Raw genomic sequence first — 25,071 nt, forward strand, 5'->3', positions numbered from 1 at the left:
GATAAAGCATGACTCATTTGCATGGTTTCGAGATAGAGGCACTACCGTCAGCTTTCAGAGCTCCTGTCCCATCTCGCAGTTTTAACCTTTTACCTTACTTCTGAATGCTTTTTCAGAATACCTGCATATTTGCGACACAAGTTTACCTTAATATGGAGGCTGACAAGCTCCATGACGGCAGGTGTGGCTTTCTACCCTAAACGCCCTGGGTGATAGACAAACCCAGCTCCTAATGTTGAGCCCTCGTCGTGTTTCAGAGTAGTTCACGTTCCGCTCCGTGGTGATATTTGAGGCTGGTAGTTATTTTACATTTCATTACACTGAAGCGACATCATCTCTTACACCTCCATCTTAGACTGTGTCGAAGGGTGTCACTTCCTCAAATCTAAAGCTATTCGTGTGTTCATAAATCCCCAAGCAAGACAAATGTCACAAGACCAGAACTGAGAGTAATGAGCAAGTAATAAATCTGTCCAGAAGCACCGGGGCTGTCAGGAAGAAGCAGCATCACTTAATGTCTAATGAAGGGACTCTAAAGGACGTTGTTACAGCAGCTTTACAACGGTTTGCTACAAACAATCATTACTTTCAATTACAAAAACCCCAAGATTACATTTCAACTGACATCACAATTATTTAGCTGAGACTTCCAACCTTAGACTAAGAGCATTCGACCGTGTGGCTGAATCACACCGGTGTAGAACATTCACCGACCACGCACCGCAGTCAGAGGGTTTCATTTCTTCAGCTGCTTTCACGGCCTAAGGTGCAGTCTGAGCAGGTGACTCGGTCGTTCCACCACATTAACACAAAGCCAAACCTTTGGCCACAATCTGAAACTGTTGAAGTGACTAACTAGTTAGAGATAGTTAGATATGTTTGGCATCTGGCCAAGTTACACTGGACATTAGCCAAAAAATGATTGTTTATGTTGTTCATCTTCCTTTTCATTTCAAGAAGCACATAATCAGGTTTTAAATGTACACTGTACAGCACCTGGCTGGTAGACAGCCCAGAGAATGATCAGATCAGCAACACACACTTAGATCTAACATTAGATCTACTTCTATCACTTAGAAATAACATTCTATCTACTTCTATCACTTAGAAATAACATTATATCTACTTCTATCACTTAAATATAACATTCTATCTACTTCTATCACTTAGATCTAACATTCTATCTACTTCTATCACTTAGATCTAACATTCTATCTTTACATATAACACTAGATCTAGTGTAACACTGGTACAGTAATATGATCCTCGGTCACTGAAACAACACCTGAACACAAAGAAATCCCTGAGATCAAAACGAAAGTGAGAGCAAACCCTCGTTACTGACTTTAAAGCTCGTTCTTGACGTTATTATTATTCAAACCCGTCCTGATATGAACTATGACTGGTACGGATCGATCAGCTGAGGAGAAGAGCGCAGGGGCTCAGCACAAGTGTCGGACTTGCCTGGATCGGTCGGACTCATCGCTGCCTCCGTGGACCTGAACGCACCCTCACTGTTTCCTGGTTCATATTTATGGGGAACATGATGTCACATGGTTCTTCCTCATCAGAAACACGGTGTGTCCGGTTATCACCTGAGGCAGACTAGACCAGGTTATTCACTCATCTACTTTTAAAGAACAGTATAAAGGATCAGGATCAGGATCAGAGCCACATGAAGGAGTGAAGGAGTGAGGGTGTGTTCTCTTTGAGTTCAGTGATGAACACATTGAAACCATGACATTTACCTTCACATTTATCCTGTCTTCTTTCTTCTTTTACCAAAACTCAGTTCTCACTGTCAGCCCCTCCAGGCTGTAAAATGAAATACACCTCACAACACTAAAATGGTTTGGTGAAACAAACAAGTGCTTAAATGTGCACATTTGCTCAAGTAGGACCAATTCACAGCGCAGCAGTTCCATTTTTCCTTGCTTAAACTTTTACCCTGCTACATTTCAGGGGTGAATTTTTCTCTCCACTGCATTTATTTTGGCAGCTTTAGTTACTTTGCAGATTTAGATTATTAGCACAACTAAAATAAATGATGAAGTAATGTACAGGTCAAACTCCCCTGCAGTGTAAAGTAATTAAACGTAACAGGAGAATACTGCAGGGGATTTTAGCACATTTGTTTGGGGCGCTACCCACACGTTTAGCTGTGTCGCTCATTCCCTGAATGCACAATCCTTACAAGTTGTACCTCGTTGTAAAGGTGACTAATCAGGCTTTCCAACGATATAAAATACAATACCAATTGGTATTATTAAAGGGGAGAAATAATTGACTGAAATAACTTTTTTTGAGGAGCTTATATGATTCTGAAATGGGCCATTGTGCATGATGAGTGCTTAGATTTTTTATTTGAAGTATACGTTGATGCTAATACCTCTGTAATTTTACTTACATAAGCTTTGATTTTATTTGTATTTTGACACTGTGGTGTTAAAACCTGAACTTAAAAAAAATGTTTGAATACTTCTTAAATGCCCCATCATCACTGAAATCCAGCATCTTATCATCAGGTTCTTGCAGTGCTCTTTAATGTTGAGGCAGTGGAGTGACTGTGAGACATCCTGTGTTTCTCAGGGTGGAAAAACTGGAGAAAGAAAAACGTGCCACCTGTGGGGAGAATAAATCTGTATAATAAATGATGTGGCAAGCTGATAATCCTGGTATGGGAGTGAAACTGGTGGTACAGTGGTGGTGCGTTAAAAATCTTTGGATTCAGTGTCTGGGGTCAAATCAAGTCAAATGAAGTCAAATCAAATCATGTAAAATGTCAAACTGTTGCTGTGACCATTATCAGTGAGGTCTTTTAAAATCAGATGAAAACAGTTCATTAAGGGAATAAACTAACACTAGTTTGTAGATTCAAGAGATTCAAGATTCAAGATTCATTCCCTTGAATGCAATTAGCATGATTAAACATGATTAGATTAAAATGAAAAGATAGCTAGATATCTTGTCAATGCTTGAGCCCCCCCCCCCCAGTCCTCCCTACACTCCTTATGCTCCACTCTATGCTTCTTCTAACGTTTGGTTTTATGCTTTGATGAGTCCAATAGCAGGAGAAGAGAAGAAGTCCTAACTCACAATGATGATCAAAACCGTCAACCTCTGGCAAGGAGGAGAGTGAAGAGGATCAGGCTGCTGCGAGGAGACTCCAGTAGTCTGGTGACAGTGACTCCATGACACTCTGCAGGAGTCACCAGATCACCCTTTTTAACCCTGACCAGTGATCTTCAGGATAGCCCTTGCATCTGACAGGGCTGAAAACACTCCATGTAGTGTTTTGCATTGGGCCTGCTTGTATTTTTTCCATATTTTGGTGGCTGGATGAACCTTTCTTTCATTCTGAGGGCCGGTCTTTGCATCTGGCAGGGCTATCAACGCCCTGTGCATGTTATCTTCGCTCGCTCGGTCGTCTGTTTGAGTGAATCGTCCTCATCAGAGCACTAATGATTCCTACTGGTTGGCCTGGGCTCTGCACAGTCGGAGGTGGAACTAGGGTTGGCTGGGTTGGACCTTCCACATGTCATTCCCTTCCCAGAGAAGCTCACTGAAGAGGGGTGACTGGCAACATGGCTGTCTGCAGTCTGATCAACAGTAGAGTCAGCAATGATTGGACCGCGAGAGAGAGAGAGAGAGAGAGAAGAAAACAAGAAGAGGACAAGCTCCAAAAACAAGAGGAACACAAATGTCTTTCTGTAATTAACCGTCATGTTTAAGCCACTGTGCAAACTATCTACAGCTCTTCTAGAGCTCAGCAGCAAAACAAATACCCCCTCATGCCAGCGGTCCTTCGCTGATCAACACGTTAGCTGCTGCTCTCCTTAACCTCTGCCTTCAGCTCCAGTTAGCTGCTGCCACTGGCTGCTCCACCGCTGACTGCTCCCTCTCCTCGTGTCTTGTGCATGTGCACTATATCACCTGTTGCTGATTGGCTGGAGTAGGTCTGTCTGAGCGAATTGGCTTACAGGGCCTGGACTGTGTGTGTAGACTCAGAATAGGGCAGCTAGCAGACTGTGAGTAGATACACTCCTCCTTTGGCAAAAAGAGATTGGATTAGGAGCCCTCACTACACCTCCAAATATTAGCAGCAGAAAGCAATATACTGTGCTTGCGTGGGTTTTCTCCGGGTACTCTGGCTTCCTCCCACAGACATGCAGGTTAATTGGGGACTCTAAATTGCCCGTAGGCGTGAGCGTGAGTGGTTGTCTGTCTCTGTGTGTCGGCCCTGTGGTCGGCTGGTGACCTGCCTCTCGCCCGAAGTCAGCTGGGATTGGCTCCAGCTCCCCCGCAACCCTGAAGGATAAGCAGTGTAGATAATGGATGGATGGATAGTTAAATAACCTCTGTGGTACTGATTCATGTAGATGAAGTGAAGTATGTGGTGAAGTTTGAGAGACACTGACAGCAGAAGAAAAGAAGGATCCACATTCATGAGTGTTTCTTTGATATCACAGGGCAGGACTCTTCCTCAGAGTGGATGCCAAGCAAACCACAGAAAAAGCCAGCATCACACAATCAGTCTGATGTGTAGAAGCTCCGGCACCACGTCAGTCCACTGAACACATTCAGCACCTGACTTTCTACAGTTTACTGCTTTGATGTTGAATTCAGACATGTCGAATGATGCTGTGTTTTGTGAGAGAAAAGTACTGTCCCTACTTAACACTTATACTCTTCTAGGCTACTTCGCAGAAGGAAATACTATACTTTTTACTCCACTACATTTATTTGATAGATTGCAGATTTGCAGATTCAGGTTAAATTTGAAATGTAATCAAAAAATAAATGATGATGTATGAATATCATTTGGGGCAAATGGTCTGTATTTGTATAGAACCTTTCTAGTTATTTCAACGACTCAAAGCGCTTTACATGACATCCTCATTCACCCATTCACACATCATTCATACAGGAGGAATGTAATTTGAAGGAGACTATTCTTTCATACTCATTCACACACTGAAGCCAGCAAGGCTTCAGGAGCAAGTTGGGGTTCAGTGTCTTGCCCAAGGACACATCAACATGTAGGAGCTGGGGATCGAACCCCCAACCCCCACACTCTACCACTGAGCCACAGCTGCCCGTTGTAAGACCTAACAACACATGTAATTCATTACAAATGCAGCTGTTTTAGGAAATTACTTAGCCTCGTCTCCATAGAAACAGTCAAGCTCCCTCCACCATTAAAAAGTTAAAGACATAATTTTTCAGGATCCAAGGAGAAATGGATTTAAATGGATGGAAATAGCATTAACTTGTCATACTGTTGACTTACAAAGGACATGTTTTTGTGCAGAAAGTTACCGGGAGCGGACCCTCTGGACTGATGTGAATTGTTAGAATTAAGAGATGATAAAATCTAGTGGTTAAATGGAGTAATGTAGTGGTTATAGTCAATCAGTTGGTACTATTTCTTTGAGACTGGGTTGTCTAATATGAGTGGAGAGTCAGCAACTAGATATTTGTTTGCAGTAAACTACAAGCTAATGTTAACTCTAACTTGCTAACCTCTATGAGACATTATAGTATACAAAAATTAAAACACACTTTTGAATGAGGCCTTCTGAGATCTAATAAAAGTGAATAGTCGGCAAATTCATAGTCCAACGCGGACCCTTACAGAAGTCGCCCACATTGAGCCTGGGTCTGTTCGAGGTTTCTTCCCGTTAAAGGGGAGTTCTTCCTGCCACTGTTGCTCAATATAATATCTGATGCTGCTCATGTGGGAATTCTTGAATCCTTAATGTTGAATTCCTGAATCGTTGGGTCTCTCTCTAAGTAAAGAGTTTGGTCTAGACCTGCTCTTTATGTAAAGAGTCTTGAGATAACGCTGTTGTGAATTGGTGCTATATAAATAAAGATTGATTGATTGATTGATTGATTGATAGAATATTTCTTGCCTCAGATTTAAGTAATTTTGACTGCCAAGGTAAGATAATTAAATAAGTAGTTTTGTTAATAGTCTCTGTTCATACAACGGTAAACGCTTTGCATTGTGGGACACAGTAGGCGAGATAGACTGTTGTGATGCACGCTGGAGATTTGTCAGTACAACATCCGGGTATCCTTGGCATACTGCATACTACATGCTACATTTTGGCCAAATTAGCTCATAGCTCATATTAACTCATACTATGTTAGCAGTTCTGTTTCTATTAAATCTATTATTGAGAAGCTCTGGATACACTTTGCATATATTTCTACAGAGAGTAGATTTGTGGAAAGTCATGCATAAGTTGTGACACTTCCCCTAACTATGAAAGGAAAGGTGTTTCTGCCATGGGGCCCCACTTAGCCTATAGGCTGCTACATGGCTATCACTGCTAAGTAGTATATATTCTCAGAAAGCAAATGATTGAAAATGTTATCCTCGTTGGAGAATATTAGACTACTTTGACAAAGTGGATCCTGTAATGAGGTTCCTCTCACAGTTTAAAGATGGTATGTTGGCAGTAAACTCTACCAGGCACTATAACTGCATCACAGAGGTTTGTTGTTGCGTTATCAAGGACTCTTTAACGGCAAACCATTCAGGTATCAGTTCTTCAGACTTAGCACAGTATCCGCACATTAAAGATCACATGGAAATAACTTCATTACAAAATATCAGGCGCCATCGATGTGCTAAACTTTTATAGCAATTGATCTTTTCCCCCGTTTCCCCCGTTTGGATTAAGAATCTAAACGATGCATTCAACTTCAAAATGAAACCTTTACTCAATTTCATAGAAAACAGCATTTTACACTTTGACCATCACAAAAGTGCTGAACAGAATAATCACAAAAGTGGAAATGATCAACAGAAACACTAGTTATAATATCAACAGAACTGACTCTGCATTAACAGGAAAGGAAAAGCTCCCATTGCCCAGCAATGTCCCCTTTCACCCTGAATTTAGACTTGGTTTCCCCACAAACTGTAATTTAAAGGTGGGGACTGGAAACAGCAAAATACTGTGAAACATTGCTTGGTGGGTTTGTAGATTTAACTTTGGCACCAGTCCAACCTGTGTTCTGGGTGATGGCTTCTAACAACAAGCCCTGGAGGTACTGAAAATGTACAAGTTTAAGGAGATGAAACTAAAAAGACTTAAGGGTTCAAAGTGCTTCACAGAATTCAAGATGAACAAACATCAGACATTTTTAAAGACATTGGAATCCATGACAACACAACGTTTAGCGCTTGTCGTCACAGGGTGAGGTTAATTCGAAAAGACAAGAAGAATTTCTTTGCATTTGTTTGTAAAATCTGTGTAAACAAAGTAAATCTATTGTGTTCTGTAGTGGTTTCTGACATGTTGGACTGATCTCCGCATATCTCTATCATGTGCATTTGGTGTTTCTAAGCAAAGTCCCTTCATTGCCCGTCGTCTTTCTTTGAGCTCTGCACTCGTCTCTTCACACGATGGGGTAGCTGGCGAGGTTGGCGATGCCGCAGAGGTTGCCACGGTTGCGTGCCATCAGGATGTAGCCCTTGTTGCCCCAGGTCTCACCCCAACTGTCAGAGAAAGAGAAAAGATGATGGCAGAGGCATCAGAGTTGTTGAGCAGCGCCAGGAGTCAAACAGCATTTCAGCTCATCAGTTTGTCACCAACACGTCGACAGAAGGCATCAAATCAACGCTGCGCCAACAAACAACCTGTCCTTTCATCTTGGCGGCCTTATGAGCCACCTGATGCCGTTCAGACAGGTGATGTGACCCACCTGTTCTTGACGATCCAGTACTTCTTCCCCTTGGTGTTCACGCCGTAGCCCACCGCCAGCACGGCGTGATTGATGTCCTCTTTGTTACAGTTGCGGTCGTAGTAAACACCTGCGCACATGACATGGAGGAAGAGGGAAATTCTGAGCTGGAAGTGCTTCAGTGAACCAACACACAACTGTTCCTCGTACAATTTGAAGGTTGAATTCTTTACTCATGAAAATCTGAACTTGCTTGAAGTACTGTACATTTTTTATATTGGTGTGTTCCAGATTTTTATAGTTTTATGTATTCAGCCAATTGTTCAGTTATGGTTTCTGAACATTTTGGTGGAGAAATCATGAATGGCCTACAGACAGTCATAGGTTAATCCCTAGGAAGTACAAAGGTTACGATATAGTACACTTTTGAAACTGTTTATGTTCTGCATTCACTGCAATAGTGTTCAATGTATTTGCATTCCGTTATTATCTCCCTACATCGTACGTTTTATGGGTAGTGGTGCAGTCTGCCGTTGTTGTCATTCAGATGACCTTCCTGAGCATGAGGGATTAACAGGAGAACAATACATAATCCACTACAAATTTATCTCATAGGTAATAGCCTCACAGTTTACTACTTCCTCATCGTGTCAGAGCTATAGCAAGTTACTGCTAATGCAACTGCTGCTGCTTAACTTGGAAAGCGTTTGTCATGGCGGCTCGAGCAAACTGGGACTGTTAATCAGAAATGCATCTACAAAGCAACGGCCATTTTGGTTTGGTCTGCCAGTTCTTTTTATGTGAATCAGTTTGAAGCGCATCAGGCAGTGACGGAACAAGAAGGAGCAACCACAGCGATCTGTTAGAAGAGCTGTAGGCAACAGGCTGCACAGCACCAACTCCTCCTTGACCGGTTCCTCCCACTGCGCTCCTCTGTGTGAGGAAAACTATTTACAGCATGTGCACTAGTGCTGCATGAAATCAGATTACAGTTGCAATTATTATTGACTGAATCTTTAATTGAAACAGCTACACACTGAGTGTTCGCTGCCTCCAGAATTGTGGGACTTGTGCACTTGTTGTTACCATGGTAACCTTAGTGTTACCAAAGAAACCACTGAAATCTTAAGGTTAGTAACTTAAAATATGCAAATAAATGTATTGAGTCTAAAAATTGGATTATGTAGACTCACTCGAAAAAAAAATTCACCTGAAAAATCTGATCTGAAATCTGAGTGACTAGGGAAGTATTATGAACTATGAAAATCAAATCCAGGAGTCAAACCAGAATTAAGAGTGCACGGTGTTGTGAGTGTCACTATAGCATAATGTGACGAAGGAACGATCAGATGTCAGTTCGTCTCTAGTTTACCCCCTGTTTTGAAATAAAACATATCTCAGTCAGATAATTTGGCTTCTGTCCACAGAGAATAGACATCTGACCTCTGGTGTAGAACTGGAAGGTGGTCAGAGTGGCGTCGATGCCCACAGATACTGGACCCACTTTAAACAGTGCGACAGCCAGCGCGTGCTCATCACCCTCTGGGACCTCCTTGTAGCCTTTGCACTGGGCGGCCATGCCGGATGAATTGTAGCGGCATGGCTGGTCCTGCATACAAGACAAAGGATAATGAAACTAATTATTAGCCACAGCATTGTGCAATGAACCTTATGATTTTACAGTCATGCACATTTCACATGTCCTGATCGCAGCCTCTGTACATTCCCAGGATGCAAAGAATGAAGAGAGTGAAACCCTTAATCATTAACAAGCAGCTGTACTTCCTTCTTGCACCAAAAGTTGACTAAAGAGGAAACAATTTTTGCTTTGTAAGACAGTGGGAGAGTTTCTTCCTCATCATTTCTGCTAAACCACCTCCTTCAAATGTTAAATATGATTTTCTTTCCCCGTGTGTTGAAACATGTGACTGTGTGTGAAAAGTTCTGTTGCAAACGGCCAATTTCTGGAAGTTTTTTGTAAGACTGCTGAGTATTTAGTATCATTATCAACATCACTCTAATGATGACACTGGAGACAGCAGCTCTTAGCACAGCCAATTCAAACATAAAGACCGGACATGGGGAAATAGCTAGTCTGGCTCTGCCTGTTGTGCTTTTAACACTGTGAGTATTTTGTATTAGTGAGCTTTAGTGCTGCTAGGCTGCTAATAAAGTAGACTATTGGGGGGCACAGTTGTCTCAATTTTGTCTGAGGGGGGGCCACACTCTCAAACTTTGAAAACCCCTGGCTTGGATGTCACACCAACAGCAGCAGGAGGAGGATGAGTGTTAACACATGACAAGGAAGAAAAATGAAACATTCAAAAATATGGTGAACATCAGTCTCAGTCAGGAGGCATGGTCATTTATTTAGATGACTGGAAGCAAAAAAGGACCTACTGAAGGGAAAGTCCAAGATTAATATGATATTTCTCAATTAATTTACCTCTCCGACGTACGGGTATGCCTCCTCAGAGTCGATGCCGCCGTTTTCCTGCACGTACTGGAAGGCTTTGGTCATGTATCCTCCTCCGCAGCCGTCGTTCTCTGTAACACAGTCCACAAGGTTCTGGGGGCTGAGGTCCATCAACTGACCCGTTTGCTTGGCCAGCTGGCCCTCGAGGGCTCCGGCTGAGCTAAAGGCCCAACAGGAGCCACAGGAACCCTGTAAGGGATGAAAGAGAGGAGAGTGAAGGGTTTAGTCAGGTAATGATGCAATATGCACTCAGCGCCTATTAGTTCCTTCCTGAAAGAATAATAAGAAAGAATAATGAATAAATACTTCAGTGTGTTGTATGCAACAGTGATCTGGAGACAGCAGCATGGGGTTTAGGAAATGCTGACAGACATTTTCCAGTGTTTGCATTTTATATGCAAAAAAATAAATGTATTGATCACGAGAATAACTGGCTGATTGATCAGTAATGTAGACTGCACCTTAACACAGTATTAACAGTTCCCCACCAGCCTAAGGGAAGACAAAATGATAAAAGAGAAAAGCTGTTTAGCTTGTGTCTTCTCTTGTCTGTCCACTGGGAGGCAAACTTCGACAACTTTAAATCAAAGGACTCAACAGCGTCCTTATTTTGAGTGGCGCACGCATGGAAGAGGAGAAACGTGTTGTTTTGTTGGGTTGGACTGATGCATAGCACACATTAACCAGCATCTGTCAGAAGCAAACAGATAGTACTACTACATCTGCCATACATACACACTGTGGTCAGACATACTCGGACACCACATACTTTGATCTGGGGTTGTTTTTCATGGCTTATTTCCAAAGAAGGGACATCTTAATGCTACAGTGTATACTGATTTTAGATCAGAGATTTCCCCACCTGGGTGTCATGATAAACCTGAGGGGTTGTGAGGAGACTTTCCTATAACCTTTGTCTTTTTTTTATCCATAAATAATAAAAAAAAAAAAGACAAATCACTCTTTAGTTAAGTTGATATGCATGATGGGTAACAAGTCGACAAAGCAGAACAGACAAACAAGAACAGGCGATAGTGTTCCTCTAACTTTGTGGACACACTTTGGGCCATTTCCTGTTTCAACATGACAGTGTCCCCATGCACACAGCCAGCCGAATAAGGAACCTTAGCACCTCAGCAGCATCGACCACCATCACTGATGGACCTCATTAATGCTCTTGTGGCTGAATGGGAGCGAATTCTTGGAGCCGGCGTCCAAAATGAATTACATGTTCAATAATCACAAGGGTGTAATTGTCAGGTCTCCACATAAGTTCAGCTGTATTTAAGATTCATCGCGCTGACTTACCTAAAGGTCTATATAACCAGGACCAAATCTATATTCGGGCTGTTCATCCGTCCATAATCTGATACATCTGATAATCAAACCTGTTTTCCTTTAAAGAACAGCATCCCTGGCCTGTGGAGAACAGAGCTGCTCTTTCACTCACGAAGAAGTAAAACTCCATTAGAGCTGCTGTCTGGCTGTAAACCTGCCCGGCTTTGAATACCTCTGCTGCTCCTCCTCCTCCTCAAGGAAAACATTCTGACATTCTGCTGCTCTCAGTTGCTCCAATTAAAAACTTTGTAAATGTGTAATCACATCAGTTCACTGGGGGACGTTCACACTGTGGTTTTGAGCTCTGCCATAACTGAAATTTGCCTCAAACAAACAAAACATCAAAACGCTATTCAGTCATCATAAAAGGAGCTGGGGAGGAAGCAGCAGAGTTGTTAGTATGCAGAGAGAGCCGTCAGTCTGCTGCATAATTCATGAAGAACAGGAAGCAGCCCAATAAATCCTGCAGTCTGACCTTCACCCACTAGAGAGCGATAACGTCCTCCACATGCACGGATCATCATCGGAGTTATTATTATTGTGAAAAGAAAGTAAAGATCGTTTATCCTGTCTACGTCTAGAACAATCTGAAATGCTTCATTGCTTCAGGTTTGAGCGTCTTTGTGCAGGGTAAAGAAACCATGGGTTTCCAGGCTAGATTTTAGAGGAGATAAATAAAAAGAAAGTATCTATTTGCATAACTAGAGAAACATAAAACACGTCTATTTGTGTTTGCCAGACCCACAAACAACTAGATCTTACAAATATAAAGAATGATCTCTAACATTATGCATTTAGCGAAACTAAATATTAACCCCGCTGAGCCCCCAGCGCTTCAGTATCAGCCCTGATGTTCATTAGATAACATCAAATCATTCTGCTGCTAATCTGCCTTTTGGCAGAACGCACAGATGTACACCATATTCTATCTATCTATGTACTTCCTGTTCTGCTCAATGCTTGTTTACACAAATAAGGCCCGGCTGTCCGATCCACTCATAATGACTAATTACATTTAACAATCAAAGCTTTTCTTTTGTTTTCAAAGTCCATTAGCAGAGCAGGCTGTGTCCTCTGGCAGGAAACAACGGTTGTGCTCTAACTGGGATTGTTTCCTGTCTGGAGCAAGAAGGAAGGAAGCCTGAAAGTGGGTGGAAAATGAGAAATGTTTTCAGGTATTTTTCTGAAAGCAGCTCACGCTTTTTTTCATGATTACAGGAGAAAATATTCAGCACATAGTCTGAATGGTGTTCAGCTGTTTTGAGGTCAATGCCACTGCTCTCTGGAGAGGGCCATGGCACCACTCAGACATGTTGGAGGATGTTGTTGAATATTTTCGTTCGAGTTAGTGATTACTCAAAAGGCTTTCCACTGTTGGGTGAAAAGCTTGTATCTCCAGGATGTGTTCCTGAGCTCCATTTACATAACGTTTCATAGAAATAGATTGAAAAATGTGTTAGTTACAAGGTTTCTACCGGAACATATCAACATATAAATAATGTTTTTTATAATTATGCATAACTATTCTGACCTTTTCCCCAGTTAATCTACTGAAAACTGATAATAAATACTTGATCAAAATATCTATCTTATTTAATATTTCCTCCATTTGCTGCTTGTTTAGTTTCTCGGTTTCTTGATATGTTCCCTGCTGATATCATTATTTTTGCTTCTGCCTGCAACAGCCATATTTCCCCACAGAAATCATTGTTTCTTTGTCAACATTTTGCCTGAAACCTGCCTTGGGAACTTTCTCAGTTTTCCCCAAACACTCAAACAAACTCCGTCACATGCTCAAACCCGACTGAGTTACTACTAGGTATTTGAGTTATTTGGAAAACTATTGGTATGACAGCGACAAAAATACACCTTCCTCCTCCGTGAGATACAGGTTGTTCCTGTTTTTAATGCTTATGAACTATGACTCAGCCATTTCAGTCTGTTATGTTTCAGATGTGTTTGCTTTGCTGTGCTCACTGAGGCATCTATCACGTGTTCATACAAGCCCTGTTCTCTCTTGTGTTCTGATTATTGATAGTGACTTAACTTCTTCGAGGTTATTACTTTTCTATAGCTGTGGCAGGAGAGATAACTAAAATGTGATGATCAGTTTGTGCAGAATATCATTTTGTATTGTCAAATGACTGTATTTATGATTTTGTATTTTCAAGTAAAACACTTCTGATAAATAATAAACCTTTTGTATCACTACTCCAAATATGCTTTTGAGTGAGACATCGTCTTCTGGAGTGGGTTCATTTCTGTCCTCTGAGGCCACAACAACATCTTTTGTACCCACTGGCCACAAGCAGCAGCACCAGACCTGTTCCCCTCTCAAACAAACTTAAACAAGCCTCTTTTTGGAAAACATTTTGAAATGCTACGGTGGAAAAAGCATTGTAAATAATAAAATGATTGATAGCTGAATTCCTTTTAACTGCTCTAGTCTGGGTCTTGCTTTAGTCTTTGCATGCTGGCTCACTGTCACATTGCTGAGCTGTATGCCAGTTTATCTAGAATACTGCTGGAATTTCTCATTTGATATGAATTTTTCATTTACCATCATTCCTGTGCATAGCCGACACAGTGGCTGGATCTCTTAACTGCAGACTAGACAGGCTGTGTGGAGTGTATCCCTATTAAATGTGCATCCTTTTTACTAATGGTTCTAACTTTTTAACACAACATTTTAATAACCCTGCAACCAACTCTCTTTAACAAGGCAAAACACACAATCTGTGACACATAAACACTGTGTGACACCACTAACAGTAGAAATACAAAATGACACCATCAAACAGCATGCTGGGCACTGCTCGCTAGCTTGCCAGTTAGAGAAAAGGTCTGTTAACAGCTGAGAGGCTTCATTGCTCCACAGGACCTTTCACTGAAAAGCATGCGTTAGAATACCAAGAGAGTATCATGGTTGTCAAAGTTGGGTCAAGCAGCAGCACCACTGAAGTGAAGGGTCAGACATCGCTTGAAGAGACGTTATATGACAGGAAAATCAAGCAACATTATGCAATCGCACCAATGCAACACTCCATGTCAGGAGAGGGTCCCACTACAGACATTCCAGAGAGGTGGTTCACAGCAATGATTAGAATACTTGGTATATGTTATCAGGGTGACAGCAGCACCAAAGCCAGCCAGTACACAGTACAGCAGATACATACTGACGTTAAAATGTTTTTACATTCTATGTAATCCTGACACTAGAATAAGCCACGACGAAAAATACATATAATACCTTGAATACACCTTCATATACCTTGAAAGTACCAGAATCCTCAAAAAAATACTGCGATACAAATTTGTAGTGTGACAGCACTTCCTTGACTTATTTGAATAGAGTGAACACATTATTAAAGTTATGAGTAACATTGGAGCTGTGGTGCAGCTTTTAGTAAATATCTAAGGAGTGAGAAATGCACTACGCCATCTCTGACCTGGTTCTTCACTGCAGTCACCATGCCCTTCTTGCGGTAGTCGACAGATTTGGGAAGCTTGGACACTTTGTCGTCCAGAGCCATGGTGAAGCTGCGCTCGTGGACCATCGGAACCTGCAGGCCGGTCATCTTCTCAGCCACCTCTTCCGACGTCTGCATGAACGGACACAAGGTTATTTTGCATCCTGTTGTAGGTTCTAGGGACGTTTCTCTTATCCAGATATGGATACAGTGCAACAGCAGGCTGACTTTCTTGGTGAAAAACATGACAAGAAACAAAGGGTGCAGAAGTTAAGGGTTACAAGCTGCACAACAGATGGTGTGAAGCTCTCCTTGGTTCCTGGAATAATCTTGTGTGATAGAAAGGTTTTTAGGTTAATAACAAGAGAAGAGAGGTAGAGAGGATTTATATTTAGACTTAAGACAAGAAGAACTAAAAGAGGATATGGGAGAGGGAGGATTTGATTCAGCAGAGTGACGGAGGATGAAAAGTATTTTATGAAGAGATGGGTTTAACACAGTTTACCCAAAAGTGAAATGTCATTTTTCAGTACTGTACAAATGTCAAAAAGGAACACCAGGAGGGCAAAAGTGCTCATAAAATGCGACAAAGTACAAAACAATGGCATAAAGGAAAGAAGAAGCAGACGAGGAGAATGCGAAGAGGAATTAAAATAGGCAACTTCTGTGCTGTGCTATTTGCTGGCTGTCAACATAAAACTGCTGTTTATTTGATATTTAGCAATTATCTTAGAAAAAGATCGTGTCATTTCATTTTTTATCAGAATTCCCCAAGGATGTCATTCCAGCACAGTCTGTGAGCAGAAAGGTCATTAATGCAAGAATACAGACCATCTGTTAATTTCTTTCATTTCACTTCCAGTCAAACTGAAAATTAAACACATCCTTTATTTCCCAGGCCACCTGTTCCTACATAAACATGAAATTGGCCATTTATCCAGATTTTGGATGTAGATACATGTCCCTGTCACCAATAAATGAGCGTAGGCACTGGCATGTCGTATTTTAATGCATTTTGCTTTCCACCCATTTTTGATGTACAGCTTGCTGCAGCCGGCATCTGGATGCAAAAACAACCATCAGTCATGACCCACACAGACACACATGTCACTGGCTGCAGCTGATTTAAGACACCAAAGCCGTTTTGTTCCACCTCAGCGGGCTGCAGCATGAGAGAAGCAAAAAAACAGAGATGACAGCAGCGAAAGTCGAACTGCTGAGGAAAATATGAATCTCTGACACAGAGGAGCTGCTTTTCTCTGAGTTCACAAGTTCCCTGACTTCCTTGAGAAGTTAATACATTTTGTTTCATGTATATAATGTGAGACACTTGTGGGAAAATGAAACAGGATTTTCACTAATGAATGCACTTTGCAGACACATCGGTTGTCACTTGCTACAGTAGCTAAAGGCAGTAGTATCTCAGCTTGTGCTCCGAATGAGCAGTGAGACTGTTCAGACTGCTGTGAGTTTTCTACAGCTCCACTGAATAGTTGATCAATATATTAGAATATTAATTGGTAACTACTGTGTTTCACATCCTCTTGTTTTAGTCCTTCTATATATGCAAACACGGAAAACATTTGCTGTTTCTTCTCAAAGATGCTCTTCTTGGTCGTGAACTTTCCCTAATCGAGGAAAATATAGTATTATAAATAAGTATTGTTTTTCATCTAGAGAGTCTGAATGAGTGACAAAGATCAGATCATATAGTGAGACATTACATTGGATGAGATATAATAGATACAATAAATATGAGACATGGCCGCCAGTGTGCTGGACCCACTCACCATGTCACCCAGGTGGTTCATCCCCAGCTCATAGGAGTGTATGCCCAGCGCTGCCTCCTGGTTGTGTGCTTCAATCATACGCATGTTCTTCTCCCAGATGGCCCTGCGAATCCCCTCTTCATCCTGAAACAAACAAGTGTCACTTTGAGTCAAGAGAGAAACTGGACACGATCTTCATACCCTCGGGCAGGATCAACATATCTGGCTTTGTAATGCAACCGAATACTGTGTAAGAGAAGATCAGATGTAAAGATGGTGATGAACAATGCAAATACCTGCTAAATATGAAGTGATCTCACAAGACTTACAAGTTAGCAGGATCACCTGAAGGTATCGTTAACATTGGCATACTACGGATTGTAGCATGCTTTCTAAATCCAGACAGTCTTTTCAGTCAACAATTGCGGGAGGCTTTAAAACATTCTGTGATGTATTAAGTCTAGAGATGTGAACTTTGTAGGATCCAGTCCCTCAACAGTCACAGTAATGTGGTCACCAGCCGGTTCTTTTCACCTGATTCTGATGGGCTTCATAAGGGGGGTCAAAACATATGCAGATACTTCTGTCATCTATATTTCAGTCTTAAGTTTTGCTCCCCTTTCTTCATTCCTGTGTTAACACCTGACAGCTCAAAGAAATTAATCTGGGCAAATAGGGCAAATTTACATTTTAATTAGCAAGGAAAGGAAGCTTGTCTGTGTTCCAGCCCCATTTCATTAATTAGGCCAATTAAACCAGTCCACGTCCCCGTAACAATGTCCCCTATTAGAACTTATAAAGCAACATAACTGTCCAATGTGATTGTAGTTTGTGTTAATTTTTTTATTTTCAGACTAGACAGACAGAAAGAGACTTTCATTCACAAGCAGACTGTTGACGTCCATCACAACATGGGAATGAGATACTAAATGCTTGCTTGGTTACCTACAAAACATCCATGTTCTACTTAGTATTCGTAGGCTTAACAACCATTAGCATAACTGTAATCATTATTTCTATCTTGATATCCATTCGTGTAATGGAAAATGCAAATGATGCGAGGAGACTTTGATTCTATTACACTGATGTCAGTTCAAGGAGGGTTGAATTAGAGGATATGTTAGAGGAATACTGATTAAAATCACCATGAGAGAGAAAGAGAGAGCTGCACTGTTTTTCTGCTGACTTCATGGGGATGTAAATAATACACTACTAATGATCATATGAGCTCACACACATTTAAATAACCACATGCATGTACACATAGATACAGATAGAAACAACATAGCGCACGTGGTCACATACTGTCACACACACACTATAGGTGAGGAGTGATTTGACGTAACTACATTTCCATCCTTCCTCAAAGCTACGAATTAGAGCAAACAAACAAAAAAAGAAGACTGGGAATTCCAGTGACAGGTGGGGAAACTGAAGAGGGAGGGTAAGAGAATCAAAAGCGAAAGGACTTTCCATTGCTGGAAATTTCTGACACCTATTTACAGCTGCTTGCAATAAAGTACAATGTCAAAAATACTGGCTTAAGTTTAGCTCAACTATAGCAAGCAAACATGTGATGTTTTTCATCATGTGAGTTCAGTTGACAAGCCCGGGTTAGATGCTTGTATTGGCTTGGTTAACTGGCCCTAATAGACCCGCCTGAATCAAAGCACATAAACAGGTAAAAGTCGGTTGGCAAAAGCAGATCCACAGCCTTTTGGAGATGAACTTTTCTGAATTACTGGCTGAGGATGAGAAAGATGTGAGTAACTGTAAATTCTCATTGTGCATGTCCTGATTTACTTTGGATTCTCTGTTCTCTAACTCCATCTGCCTTGTTTCTCTGGGCCAAAACAAGGAAGTAGAGCAACCATTGCCGACCTCACATTTAAAAAAAAAAATTTCTAGTCGACATTGTTATCACATGTAATATATACATATGTTACACATATATGTCCTTAATGTTGTCCTACATATATGTGTTTTCATCTGTATCTAGGTATGACGCTATATAAACAGACATTGATTGATTGATTGACTGATTGATTGATTGAGAGTGGATGTGTCTTTTATATTGTCAGAAGTTAGCGCTGTGGCAGGTGGATACAATTGTCAATCATCATATCACTCAGACTGAGGATGCAAACCCTCTCTGGCATCAAAGTCCTGCACTTTTTATGTTTGACATCATCTCTATTCACCTCTCTCAGACGCTTCCTACGCTACGAAAGATGTTACTCGAGAAAATAATCATTGGGTAAACAAATTAGTAGTAGGCCCACAGTACTAAAATGGAGACAGGATTTACCAACTGTGATTGCTCGCTTTTGGGAAAGCTTAAAAAACATATGTTAGTAGATATGCCTCTATACCAATTGAGCAATAAAAGGAATTAAACAAGAATGCCCATAGCACTTTTGCTCATTTCAAACTCCTTGCCTCTGTAATACACCAAAAACAAGCTTTTCAGATGTTCTAGTTTGTACTAATAATCACAAACATCTGTCTTTATGCTGATGATATGATATTACCCACTTAAGCCTCCATAAATGATTAGATAATGTATTTCATACTTCAGCAACCTAAATATTTTGGTGGACTGGCAGAACCAAATCTTTTAAAACCCTTGACAGTTGATAGTACAACTTCAGTATATAATTAATAATAAAATCTTGGATGCAATCCATGAACATTGGCAACTGTAATTTTCTAAAAAATCTAATCATGAAGGTTTGGTCACAATCCAGATAGGAGAGAGGATGAGTTGGACTGTTTACTTCTGTTTTATCTTGTTGTCTTGTATCAAGACGATGAATCTCAATATCACCTTTTCAATCAAAAAGGAACATACAACAATGAACGTTGGCAAAATGACGATATAATAATAAAGTTTTCTAAGTGCACATTTGATATCAGAATCAAATTACAACGAACATCTGCTCTGTTTAATGTTCTCTCAACAGCTCTGCATCCTACCAGATAAATATCCACCAGACCGGCAACAACAGAACCAGGCCAGCTGACAGGGAGAGGAGACTAATGTTGAACTGACTGGCTGTTAAATTGAGTCAGCTGCACGCAGACAGTGAGCCAAACACAAAGATGGCCACATGTTGAGCAATTTACTGAAGCGCAAAGAGAGACAGAGAGAAGAGGGAATACAAACAGGTTGAAGACAGAAAGAAGGAGACAGAAGTAAAGCAGATATCTATACATGTAGATGCAATAGGGGTAAAGTCACTGACACTTTTGAGATGAAAGCTCTGATGAAAGACGCTGACAGCCGGCTCTGACAAAGGACATTGTTCAGTAAACTCAACCATTAAAATGTGCGCTTTTTCCTCTAGAACAACTGAGACTCCAGCAATAATAAAATTGTTGAAATCCTTTCCCATTAATGCCACTCTGATCTTTCCCTGTCACTCCAGGTTGGGAGCAGTGGAGCTCGGAGCACTCAAGGATTTTGCAAATGCAGTTCCGAGTTATTTGCATACAAAGTCAGAGCGAAAAGTTGTGCAATCATGTTTTCTCCAGCTGAGCATTTCACTGCTCAGGAGACTGCCCTCTCCAGAAAACCAACAGGAAAGTACAGAAGTATGAGGAATAATTGTGATGTGTGACAAATAACTTCCTAGGATGGATATTGTTTTTTGCACTGTGATTTTCAAAACATGTTCAAAATATGTTTTGTATGTGTTATAAATACATGCAAAAGCAGTCAGGAAAAAAAAACTGCTATGTTCAGGGTGGAAATAAAGAGTTTTGCACAAAGGTGACATAATGTTTCTCTAAAACTACACCATGTAAAAATATGATGCTTAGGTTTTATACTTATCAGGGTCCAATAAGCCAAAATAGCAAGGAGAAATAAAAAATGCATATCAAACAAGAGCTCGGGTCTTAAGAGGTTAAGTTTTCTCACATAGGTGCTAAATGCACCCCCAAACCCAGCTTTACAGCCACAACTGGCCAATAAGGGACACATGACCCTATAACCTCAGGCCACAAAACCAGATCTCCCCCACTGATCTTTTTTTTTCTGATATCTCTCCTGGACGGAGGAGAGATCAACTCTCTCTGACCCCGGTACTGGACCCACGAGGGTCTAAACTCTCTGATCTCTCATTTAGACTGAGGAGAGTCCTCCTCCAGCTCCAGCCTCAGTGTGGCCTGTACCAGACCAGGTCATCTTTTTCATGGCAGCGACACAAAGCCCTGCCTGAACCAAGCTTGTCAGTGCCAGCAGGTATGATCCAAAGTCTAAAGTAAAGTAAGGAACAAAGGAGCGACAGGATTCTTCCAGTCTGCAACCAGGTCACCAAGGACTCCACTGACACCCTCTCACACACACACTCTCCCTATTGTTGAATACTGCCAACCTCTACTCTGTCAAGAACTCAGAAATCCTTCAGCTAGCTGTCAATGTGGTCATTTTGGTTTTAGTTATTAAGTTAATTATTAATCATAGTACCAAATTGATAGTGTAGTACTATATGAGACTGAATCACATAAATTGGCTCTTAATCCTCGTTTATTGAGGTCATGTCCCATTAATTTAAATAATTATTAATTATCTTTGATAGTTATTAATTATTTCTGATAGCCAAATTGCCCCATACACGGTACCAAACCCCAACATTTCGGTGCCGCCGTATGAGGCAGAGTATTGATTGTCCACGCATAATTGGAACCCCTACATTTTTTTTTGGTGAGAGGCAAGGTACCAAATCACAACATTACTAAAAAATAATTTGCTCATTGGCAGCAAGTGTGTACTAAACCCAACACACACTAGTTCAGCTTATTGCATACAATGAGAATAATTGTTGATACAAGACCCCACCCTGCTGATCATCACATACAGTATATTGCTGTATGCTGGGTTCAGACATGTTTATCTCTTATGGGAATCTTATGTAAATTCTCACCTCTCATGTTAGCCCTGCAGAATCAGGTGTTGAATCTAACATTTGCAAACCTATTGCTTAATACTTTCTAATGATAAATCTCTCTCTCTCATGACTATTCAACATTGTGCATATTGTAATGAAACGTACTATACACTTTCATACACAGTATACACTAGCAGACACTTACCAGGCCATTGTATTCTTTCATTTCTTTAGTCTTCCACTGCTCCCACTGGATATCCAGAGAGGCTTCATCCAGGTGGCCCAGAGCCAAGGCCGCCAGCAGCAACACGCAGACACAGTGCAACATGCTGAAAGAACAATAACACACACAGCCCCATGTTTTATGTACAGGACAGCAAATCCACAGGAAAGATGCATTAGCCTTTTACTATAATATATTTCTATTTCTATTTTTACTTTTGTGTTTGAAGTTTATTCTTATTCTTTTTGGAGCTGTGTGTAACAAAAGCAATTAGGAATTCTGATTCTGATTCTGATTCTGATTCTGATTCTGATACTCAGAGTTGAGTATTGGCTGGAATTCTTTTTCAGTGAGTTGTGAGAGTCAAATGCGCAACAATAAATGAATGGATGTACGATGATCGCTCTCTATGGGCTTGTGTAGACTGGCTTTCTGTCACATGATGATTTCAGTTAGTGAGTTTCAGCTTTGAGCCATCAGAGCCATCGAGGACAAGTGGCAAGCTAGTTTATGTCGTTTTTTCTAGATTCCTGAGGAAACCCTCCAACAGCTGACTTTGTGGGGAAAGTCTGCGTAATGTCCAGCTATTCTGAGAGCTCTTCCTGCAGGAATGTAAGCCTGGGGAAAACTTTTTTCTTCTTTTTTGTTGGCACAGCTTCATACCAAACATAAGAGCACAGGCATCAAGTGTCAAACTCCATGAACTAAATAGGCTAACTTTTATTTTATTGAGTTCGAAAAATCCTTGCTCAGGGGTGCAGACACTTTGTTAGTGCGTGCTCAAGTCCAAACACTGAGCACAGCAACCTTTTCTCCACCTTTGCTTCTCTCTGCTTTCATGCCATTTGTCATTCATCAGACTCGCCATGTCTCTCTCTCGTTTTATCTCTCGCTCCTCGTAATCTGGAAACAATCTGTCCATTGTTTCCAGTAAAGGCCATCGACCTGTTTGGTTTAACTAAACTAATAGCAGAAAACAAACTGTTTGCTTTCACTCTGAGGAACAGTGAACTGAACTACATTTTCTGCTTCCTACACACACTGACTATGTCTAGCGTGGCTTCACCCTTGGGTGATTTCATGGCAACACCATGATTGAAATAGTTTGGTTTCATGATCTATGCAAATAATTTACAGTTAATCTGAAAAAAATATGTGCACTGTTTTGTGTCGCTGTATGAGACAGAAGGACTCTCCTTATGGTAGTTTCTTTTATGTTTTAGAATTAAACTATATGTTTTCATATGCCTCATGTTGTAACTTTCCATGAGTACACAACAGCACACAACTCTGCACAGGTCAAAACAGCACAGAGTTACGGCGGCAGCACTGACTTCCAAAACTCTTTCTAATGAGGTGCAACTGAGCAAAAAATCCCATAATCGCATTAAAACTAATTACTTTCTCAGCAGGCAAAAAACACTTTTTATTTTCTGAGCCTTAATTCAAAGGAAAGAAATCTTAAGAGTGAAACATAAATTCTTTCTTGGGAAATCAGTGCCAGCAATGAAGCACATTCTGTATTGTTTGAGTTCAGTTCAGCTCACACTCCAGAAGAAAGTCACAAAAGTAAAAGTAAAACGTTGTACCAGGAAATCAGCAAATAATAAACGTTACCTTAAGTGTAACAGCCAGAGGGTGTGGTGAAGTTCTCAGTCTGTGTCTGTCTGTGTCTTCCTCTAATGTAAGTAGGTCAGTGTGTGAGTTTATATCTGTTGGATTTTGAGGAAGTACAATGGGAGCTCCAAGGCTGGGGAGGAGTCTTTTTTTTTTTTTTTCCCAGACAGGGGACTTACATCTGGTTTCACTCAGCAGCTCCAGATGATGTCAGGTGTCGGATTACGCTGGACTTTTCACAGCGGCTGGCAGTGAACTCAGCGCTCTGCTGCATTCTGGGACACTGGGTCTGAAAAATGGAGAAGGCTCTTGGATTTTTAATAAAAGCACATCTTAGATTTGGATTATTTATCAGGCCATTGTAAAATGTGCACATGCGCTTAGAACTTTTGCTATAATGAACAATAGTTCATATGTAGATATGGAGGAGGAAAAGGCCTACTCTTAGCTTTAAAGTAAACTTTAGTCTGCTCTTAAATCTGTGATAAACCATTTTGAGGAATAAGTCTGCATTTGATATAGATCAGTGGACCATGGAAACATCTTCATTATGGTTAGGGAATGATTGTGGTTTTGGGGGAATGTAAATACAGTTAGCATGCTGTGTCACTTTTTTAATATTGAGACCACGATCTTTCCCCAACCTCAGCCTGTTGGTGTGCTGTTGGTGCCTAAACATGTAAAACTTTTATCCTTTTGTATTGCAAGACTGGAGATATTATAGGGAAACAAATGGAATAAAGCTGTTAGTGAACATCTTTGCTAGGAGACAGGGTTGTAATTGCATGAATACACTAAGATGACATGCCATCATTAAGGATATAGCAACATGTAACAATCAATTTCACGTTTATTATCTGTATAAATTATAAACCAAGAAGAAGGAAATATGATGGTGTAGGATATAAAGTAACTCTCTCTGACCCCGGCACTGGACCCACGAGGGTCTAAACTCTCTGATCTCTCATTTAGACTGAGGAGAGTCCTCCTCCAGCTCCAGCCTCAGTGTGGCCTGTACCAGACCAGGTCATCTTTTTCATGGCAGCGACACAAAGCCCTGCCTGAACCAAGCTTGTCAGTGCCAGCAGGTATGATCCAAAGTCTAAAGTATCAAGGAACAAAGGAGCAACATGATTCTTCCAGTCTGCAACCAGGTCAGCAAGGACTCCACTGACACCCTCTCATACACACACACACACACACACACACACACACACACACACACTCTCCCTATTGTTTGTTAGCTAGTCACACTTAGTTAGATTGTTTATGATTGATTTTGTCATGTTTTAATAAATGTTTTTATCCACATGCTGTCTTAATATCGTACAAGAGTGAATACTGCCAACCTCTACTCTGTCAACAACTCAGGAATCCTTCAGCTAGCTGTCAGTGTGGTCATTTTAGTTTTAGTTATTAAGTTAATTATTAATCCAGATACGCCACATATATAGCCGTATGTGTATTTCTGGGTGCACTGAAAGCAACAAAAAAACAGTCAAATTACTTCTCAGTCCACATATACTCGGGCAATAATGCTGATTCTGAGTCTTAAGTTACTGTAAATGTGACGGTTTTTGTGTTTTAT

General features: G+C 40.9%; 1 protein-coding gene across 1 annotated transcript; it reads right to left on the reverse strand.

Annotated features, from left to right (window-relative positions):
- Positions 1-6,707: 6,707 nt before the first annotated feature.
- Positions 6,708-23,575, reverse strand: ctsk (cathepsin K). Its single transcript, XM_070835037.1, has 8 exons — positions 23,484-23,575; positions 21,849-21,972; positions 16,773-16,895; positions 14,962-15,114; positions 10,145-10,363; positions 9,142-9,307; positions 7,720-7,828; positions 6,708-7,513 (listed from the first exon to the last, which is right to left on the reverse strand). Exons 2-8 carry the CDS (start codon positions 21,969-21,971, stop codon positions 7,414-7,416), a joined length of 993 nt encoding a protein of 330 aa, XP_070691138.1. The 5' UTR covers position 21,972; positions 23,484-23,575; the 3' UTR covers positions 6,708-7,413.
- Between the last annotated feature and the right edge of the window lie 1,496 nt (positions 23,576-25,071).

This window comes from Pempheris klunzingeri, chromosome 8, assembly GCF_042242105.1.
Source record: "Pempheris klunzingeri isolate RE-2024b chromosome 8, fPemKlu1.hap1, whole genome shotgun sequence".
Classification (NCBI taxonomy): Eukaryota; Metazoa; Chordata; class Actinopteri; order Acropomatiformes; family Pempheridae; genus Pempheris; species Pempheris klunzingeri.

Coding starts and splice junctions, on each gene's coding strand:
- ctsk (XM_070835037.1), bottom strand. CDS start 21,971: ATGTTGCACTGTGTCTGCGTGTTGCTGCTGGCGGCCTTGGCTCTGGGC. Junction 15,115..16,772: donor TGAACCACCTGGGTGACATG/GTGAGTGGGTCC, acceptor CCGTTCATGCAG/ACGTCGGAAGAGGTGGCTGA. Junction 7,514..7,719: donor TACTGGATCGTCAAGAACAG/GTGGGTCACATC, acceptor TTTCTCTGACAG/TTGGGGTGAGACCTGGGGCA.